Raw genomic sequence first — 8618 nt, forward strand, 5'->3', positions numbered from 1 at the left:
CATGCCTGTAGTCCCAGCTACTCGGGAGGCTGAGGCAGGAAGATCACTTGAGCCCAGGAGTTTGAGGTTGCTGTGAGCTAGGCTGATGCCACGGCACTCTAGCCTGGGCAACATAGTGAGACTCTGTCTCAAAAACAAAAAAAAAGCCAATGTATACTTGGGAGAGTCTTTATTTTTTTCAAATCTGATTTTCATAAAAGTAGTAGCCTCTCTACCTCCTAGCTTCATCATTAAGTAGGCAGTGACATTTACACCAGCTGTGCATAAAAAAAAAAAAAGCACAGCAAGGTATCAGAACTGTCAAGTATTCCCAATACAAGTATGACAGATCAGATGTAGTAGTGAACATGTGTTGATACTATTCTCTAGGAATTAAAAAAACCTTGAGGGATATCCTTTAGCACAGGGTTCTAGCCACTATGGCCTGCTATTCCTAGGAGGCAGCTAAAATGCCATAAGAAAAAGACTGGACCAAAAAAAAAAAATCTGAATCCACTCTCAGCTCTGCTGCTTACTAGTTGTGTGACCTTTGGAAAGTACAACTCTGTAAATGTCACTAGAATTGGGTTAGATAATGAATAGAAAACTGCTATGCAAATTTCGGGTGTTGCTCTAATTTACACATATACCTTCTGTTTACACACAAATGAACTCTTCTACTATACCATTCGCACCCCTGTCCCAGGCACAGATAATCAAGCTTTACCAGATACCTTTCAGTTTCTGCATATATTGCCCAACTTGCCCTCTGATCCTTATTTACTGAGAACATATACAGTTGATCCTTAAACAACACAGGTTTGAAAGTGAGGGTCCACTTACACGTGGCTTTTTTTCAATCAAATGTAGATTGAAAATGCAGTATTCTCAGGATGTGAAACCTGATTATACAAAGATCCTATGGAGGGCTGACTTTTATACTCTACAGGACCGGCTGCAGGATGTACATTTGGTTATATGAGGGTGGTCCTGGAACCAATCTCCCATTTTTACCAAGGGACCTCAGTATCCTTAGGGGATTGGTTCCAGGACTCCACCCCCACCCTTCCCAGGATACGAAAATACATGGATGCTCAAGTACCTTATATAAAATGGTGTAGTATTTGCATATAACCTATGCAAGTCCTCTTGTATACTTTAAATCATCTCTCAATAACTTATAATACCTAATACAATGTCAATGCTATGTAAATAGTTGTTATACTGTATTGTCTAGGGAATAATGACAAGAAAAAAATGTATGCACATGTTCAGTACAGATGCAACCATCCATTTTTTCCCCCGAATATTTTCAATCCACAGATGGTTGAATCCATGGATGTAGAACCCACAGATACAGAGGCCCAACTCTATTCATCCTCTAAGACTCAACTCAAATATCACCTATTCATGGAAGCCTTGCAGAATCCGTCCTGTGGAATCTGTTATATATCGCTGATCTTTTAATGTGCTTCTTTTATACCTTGGTTATGGTGACTCAGACCTCCTGCACCATAGTCTGTACTAGTCTGACTGGAAAGCCCTAGGAGATAGGGTGCCACATCTTATTTACCTTCCTTGCTCCCTTGTGTTTGGGACTTGGGATTTAATACCAGCTTTGCAACTAAGTAGTGAACTCAGCCTATCTAGATCTGTGATAGAAGATGGTTGGTCTTTAATTATTTTCCTATAGTAGAGTAATACAGAATCAGAGAGAGAACTAAAATTCTATATTCATGTTTCAGAATCTTTAGAATTTTCATATTGGACAATAGTTATAGGTAGCTTTCACTGAATTCCTATTTAGACACAATTTCATGACCATATAAATGATAAAGCCAAGATTAAACTCTAAAATTGTTACCTAAAAATCTTATCTTGGGAAATTTTCAATTATTAAGATGACTAATATTCCTGAGTTCTCAAATGTATTAATTTCATAAAAACATAAATTTATATACCAACTTGCTACATTTATATAAACAGCTTCTTTTTATCCTTGTGCCAACAACAGCTGTAGCAGCAGCAACAGAACCAGTACCATCTTGTACCAACACCACTACTTGACTCAGCAAGTTGGCAGGGCTACAGGGGAACAGGTTCTTTACCTGTGTAAATCTCCTCAAGGATAAGAACTCTATCTTAATACATTCCTAATATTCCCAACATCTAGTTCCATGTCTTGCAAATGGATAGCATTCAGCAATGTTCACTGAATTAATGCCCCTGAATTCCATTCTCTACATACTGTGATTTCACTATATGTTCTAGAAGAAAAGATGCCCTAGTCAGCAACAGACATTAATGGCAAAATAGACTTTAAAGTATATATTTTCATATCTAGTCTCAAGGTTATACATTAACATGTATTTCTAGTAACAATGTATTTAAAAACCCAACCATATACCAATATGCAATCCATGGTAACTACTTCATGACTCTAAGAAAAGAACGCTGCTGAGTCATCACCATTTCAAGAACACAAAGATGAACTTACCATCATCTAATGTGATGTCCTGTAGACCAATGGTTGCAAAGTGAGGTTCCTGATCTTCGGGCTCAGGTTTAATGCTCACAGTTGCCCCATCAGGCGGAAATGAAGCTGGATCGCACAAGCTTTGACATATTAAGGATGAAGATGCAGAAAGACCTCCCTGGCCTGTACTCTGTGCTTGAGTTGAGTGCTGTCCAGAATGCATTCTGGTGTCTGGAGACGGTGATGAGGCAGTTCCTGAGCTAGGAGATTGGTAAGGCATAGGCTGCAGCTGAGGAGATGGTGGCCCAGAGAGTGGTGAACTAGCCAGGGGATGAGAGGTTGCTGAGGAAGCTGTTGTAGCTGACCCTGAATGTGAAGGACCATATGTAATAGGTTGTAATTGGGGAGAAGACTGACCTGTGACCTGGTCAGCCACTGGAGAAGAAAGAGATCTTTGTCCTGTATTTGAACAATGGTATCCCATTGACTGCAGATGAGGCGGGGCATGCACAGAATGAGGTGGATGTGCTAAGAGATGTCCTGTTGCACCTGAATTTGAAGAATGAAATGGTGTGGATGACAGTGGTTGACAGCCAAGATTTACTAAACTAGGAAGAGCTACATCCTGCTGAAACAAAACTGGATCAAATTCTTGACCAGAGGCAGCATTAATAGGAAGACAAGTTGGTCCATTGTACACAACATTAGTTTGCATAGGCTGATAGGAAGACCCCACAGGAGGTGTTCGTGTGACTTGAAAAGGCTGGTGTACAACTGGAGAAGGTATCATATGCTGTTCTTTACCAGCACTCTCATCCCTACACTGCAACTGTGGCAGATGGGATGAGGTTATCATGGATGCATATGCTTGCTGGATGGGACACACCAAGCTTCTCTGTGTTGACAGTACACTGTCATGTGGGTGCCCTGGATCAGAGGTAGGCCTCTGGGTTTGGGCAGGATGAGGCACAGGCAAAGATGGAACTGAGGTCAAATCAATCTCTTCTCTGTGTTCTTGTTTCATCAAAACTAGAAAGAAAATGATTAAAGCAGATGTTATTACACAATACATAAAATAATTATGATAGGCCTTCTTTCTAGGCTACTCAACTATATGCATCCAAGCCAGAGGGGACAAACTCAAACACCTTCAGGGAAGGCAGTTCATGTAAAATATTGTGTGCATAGACATACATACATGTGCACACATGTACATATATTTTTGCTTGTGAATACACAGATATCTCTGGGAAGACTCACAAGAAACTGATAAGTGCTAGATTTATTGCTGGGAAGGGAAACTAGGTGACTAAAAGAGGCAAGAGGGAGATTCACTTTTTACTGTATACACTTTTTTGTGCCTTTTAAATGTTTCTAACTGTGTATATACTACATATTGAAGAAGAATAATTTTTTAACCCTCCCCCCCAAATCCTACAGTCTAATAAAGCATTGAATTTGGGGATCCCTGCTCTGAAACATTCCAGTCACCTGGTTTTGCATGTTGCATGATATACCAGAAATCACAAATCTGGCATTCACAGAGCTTCTGGTTTACATGCATCTCATTTGATTCTACATCACCATGGGAGGATCAAAAGTAGTGCTAAAATCCATAAAAAGCTAATAAATTCAGCAAAGTTGCAAGATACAAAAATCAACATGCAAAAATAAGTTGTATTTCTACAAAGTGGTAATAAACAATCCAAAAGAAAATTAAGAAAACAATTCCGTATTCAATAACATCAAAAAGAATATTTAGAAATAAATTTAACCAAGGAGGGCAAGACTTACACACTGAAAACTGTAACACTGCTGAACGAAACCAAAGACCTACATAAATGGAAAGACCTTCTAGGTTCATGGATTGAAGACTTAATATTGCCAAGATGATAATACCTCAGTATGATCTTCCAATTCAACGTCATCCCTATCAAAATTCCAGTGATGCTGTTTGCAGAAATAGAAAAACTTAGCCTAAAATACACGTGGAATCTTAAGGGACCCCAAATAGCCAACACAATCTTGAAACAGAAAAACAAAGTTGGAGGATTCACACTTCCTGATTTAAAAACTTACTACAGACTGGGAGCGGTGGCTCATGCCTACAATCCTAGCACTCTGGGAGGCAAAGGTGGAAGAATCACTTGAGCTCAGGAGTTCAAGACCAGCCTAAGCAAGGGTGAGACCCCATCTCTACTAAAAAATAGAAAAATTAGCTGGGCATCATGGCACATACTTACAGTCCCAGCTATTAATACTCAGGAGGCTGAGGCAGGATGATCACTTGAGCCCAGGAGTTTGAGGTTGCAGTGAGCTACAATGGCACCACTGTACTCTAGCACAGGTGACAGAGTCTCAAAAATAAATAAAATAAAATAAAATAATCTGTAGGGGAAAGAACTTACTACAAAGCTACAGCAATCAAAATAGTGTGGCACTGGCATAAGGATGGACATAGAGACCAATGCAGAAATAAAGTCTCACATATTTGGTCAACTGATCTTCAAAAATAAAGGTGCCAAGACTATTTAATGGGGAAAGAACAGTCCTCTTTAACAAATGGTGCTGGGAAAGTTAGATATCCACATGTAAAAGAATGAAATTGAATCCATATCTTATATAATATACAAAAATTAATTCAAAATGGATCAAAGACCTAAATTTGGAGGCCAAACCATAAAACTCTTAGAAGGAAATACAGGACAAATCTTCATGACCTTGGATTTGGTAGTGGTTTCTTAAATCAGACTTCATCAAAATTAAAAACTTTTGCATATCAATAGACACTATCAAGAGAGTGAATGGGAAAAATATTCACAAATAATGTATCTGAAAAGAGTTTAATATTCAGAATACACAACAAACTCCTACAACTCAACAATATTAGAGCAGAGATTTGAATGTGACCCTAGGATTGACCTAGAGGGAGATATACACGCATATGTGAATCTATGTGTGTGAGGATATGCAAGTTCTTTTCTCTAGGATTACTAGTTACAAAGACCAAACCTAGAGATGCCATCTAGTAAGAGCTTACCCGAGAGTAAAGCCAACAGAAAGAAATGCAGTGTTAAGAAGAAGAGAAAGGCTGAGCCCTAAGACAACACTGTTTGAGTTGAACCATGTCAGAAAGCAGCCTTCCAGTTAACCTTCCAACTACACAGGCCAATAAATTCTCTTTTTTGTTTAAGCTAGTCTGAATTGGATTTCTGTCATTTGCAGTGAAAGATCCTAATTCACTTCAAGACAGTCTTTATGAGGTTATTTTCCCTACCTTATAGGTGAGTATATTGAAGAGGAGTTTAATGACACTAAGATCTCACAGCAGTAAAGTGGCACCAAAAGGATTTGAACTCAGGTTTTTCTGCCTCCAAAGTCCACACTTTTAATCACTGCAGTACACTGTATTACAAAGGGAGATTCCACTTCACCATCTGTCATGCAAGCAGAGGCTATGAATATCAACCATTATCCTTTATCACATCAAAAAAGGGACCAAATCCATGATTTAGGATGAATCTACCTGATGAAATGACTGCTCAAAGTAGGAGTCAATGCATTTTGCTTATTTTATTTAATGTGCATATCACAAGAGAAAAGAGCCATTAGTTAATTTATTAGGTGTCAACATAATTGATTTCATTGTTTCCCTTAGCAAATACTTCTAGTCCACTTTTCTAAAAAGTATCTACTTCAGCCTCCTATTGAAGTGCTGTAACTCATTAAAAATTTTTTTCTGAACTCACATCTTATTATTCCTTTCAAGTTGTAATACTAATTAACATAATTAAAAATTTCATGATCTTCACAAAATGTAAGTACTTAATTTTATGTCAAAAGAAGGTAACAATGACACCTAAAGCAAGGTCAAATCTCATCTGACTATTTATTAAACTCCTGTCAAATCTCTCCATATAAACATGTTCTCAATCTGAGGAAATGAAGGTTCTGAAAGGTTAAGTACCTTATTTAAGGTCACTTGGTTAGTTCAAGTCTTTTGCTCAGGCTAAGAATTAAGACAGCCCTGATAGTGTATTTTATTATAAGAGAAGTAGTTAATGAAGCACTTGTTTAGAGGTACATTTGAATTCTTCGTTTTACTCTGGCTTCCTAACAAGAACAGAATGGGCTCATGATCCACCTGTTTTAACCTCCAAACCTGGCAATTGGTGACCCCAGTCCTAACAATGAGACAACCCAAAAGACAGACAGAAAGGTTATCACCAGTCTTTTCATTGCTTCTACAGCAATGCTCATGTTCCTGACTCAAGGCTCCATCCAGGTTCTGATTCTTGCTCAGGTGTTTCAAGTTCACTCTTTTTTACTGGCTCCTGACCTCCCTAATGTCTTCAGTGTACATACTTTTCTTCTGACTTTTGGCAGAAATAGAACTGTGTCCCTGGACCACTAGATTCTTTTTTTCTCTTCTACTTCAGCTCCTACTCTGGTTTCAGGGAAGCCACAGTGAATCCTATACCCAGAGTTACAATTCTATACAAGGAGAGAGAATATCCAAGAAAGCCTCCTACTCTCATCACTTAATTAATCCTGATGGACGGTAGAGCTCTTTGTTACATAAGTGGTTGGTTACCATGAACTAAAAAGTGGGACTCTCTCATGGTCATTCATCATAAAAAATAAAAAATAACAAAAAAAAGTGGGACTAAAAACAGGGGCTGAAAACTAAAGCATAACAGTCACCTTTTTTTGCATGATTCAATCCTTATTCCTATGTGCCTGACCCATATCCAGACACCCAAATTGAGAGTTTCACTCTGCTAAACTGAGTGTTACTTTCCACTCTGCCAAATCCAGTATTTCTCTTGTTGCCCATAAGAGGTTCAGACTCCAACCTTACCAAACTACAGAATTAATCAGTGCTGGTCCATCCAAACTAATTTATTCTTATTTGGACAGAAATACAGTTAAAGGGATCTTACAATATCTAGAATAAGAGTTTTAGAAACACATGAACTGTATTCTTTTTTTTGGTTGCAACTGTCAGAGAGAATGAACTCTAACTTTTGTGTTATACATGTTCATTCTCAAATTTAGGATGTTGATGCATGAAGGGATTCAGAAAAAAAAAATCAACTGGTCTAGTAGTTTTCAAATCATGGGTAGGTAGCCTGATGCTCCCCTTCAAGTAGCAGATGTGGAAGACTAGGATGCAGCAAGTAGAAGTTCTGGATTTCCTTTTCCAATGTAAACAGAACAGCTTAGCTAGCTTTCATTCTTTTTTATACATTGGCTTTTACATAAGGCTTTATATGAAGAATAAAACAACATAAACAATATGAAAACCACCAAATTAGTCTTTTACTCTTACTGGGTACTGTCTGTGGCAGGGCTGAGACCTAATCTCCTGACAAAAGCAGACTTTGTCCCACAATCAGAGCCATCACAATCCAAAAGTCAGTCTGTCCAGTCAACTACTTACAAAATAGAATATACTTTCTCACAGGCACAATGTTAAACATGAGAGTTTGGCTCTAATGCTGCCCATAAAAGCCACATTATTCCAAAACTAGAGCTCAGGTGGTACCTCTGGTGCAAATAACTTCTGCTGGGCTTCAGAGGGAGACACATTGCTTCAATAGCTTCAAGCATGGTCGGGTGGGGGAATCCCGCATCAGAAGCTCTGAAGTTAGAGGCTGGGCAAAAGTTTAGGCAGCACCACTAGGGTGGTCAGGGGACTTTGGAAATCACATACATATGCTGGGAACTGTCTTCATTTTATAAAGAAACTGATTGCTGGACAAATAATGCTAAATATGATATCTAATAAAAATAATTTAAAAGAATCAGCCATTTGCAATTAATGACCCACTGGATATTGATATTGGTCAGATCCCTATTGCAAGAAGGTTGCCAAAAAGGTAATAAATTAACAAATCCTTTAATAATAAACAAGCAATGTATATCTATAATTTTTATAAGTAAAATTTAAAAAGGAATTATTTGCCATTAACAAAAAGTTAAAATTTCTAATATAAAGGATTCATACAAATTAATATGATTAAAAAAACCCACTAACATACCAAAGACTGGGTCACGGAATAGAATACTAAGAAGCTATCAAAATTCTGTAAAACTCTATCCACTGATGATGAAAAATAAAAATATTCAGTAATAAAATTATAAATCGGCTGCTGGTCCC

General features: G+C 38.0%; 1 protein-coding gene across 1 annotated transcript in view; it reads right to left on the minus strand.

The window, feature by feature from the left end:
- The window catches only part of NFATC3 (nuclear factor of activated T-cells, cytoplasmic, calcineurin-dependent 3), a 132371-nt gene that overhangs the window by 37962 nt on the left and 85791 nt on the right, over positions 1 to 8618 (minus strand). Inside the window, exon 9 of the mRNA XM_012660528.1 lies at positions 2477 to 3484. Coding sequence (XP_012515982.1) covers positions 2477 to 3484 — 1008 coding nt within the window. The remainder of the gene's footprint in view (positions 1 to 2476; positions 3485 to 8618) is intronic.

The sequence above is a fragment of the Propithecus coquereli genome, unplaced genomic scaffold (genome assembly GCF_000956105.1).
Source record: "Propithecus coquereli isolate 6110/MARCELLA unplaced genomic scaffold, Pcoq_1.0 Scaffold67, whole genome shotgun sequence".
NCBI classification, from domain to species: Eukaryota; Metazoa; Chordata; class Mammalia; order Primates; family Indriidae; genus Propithecus; species Propithecus coquereli.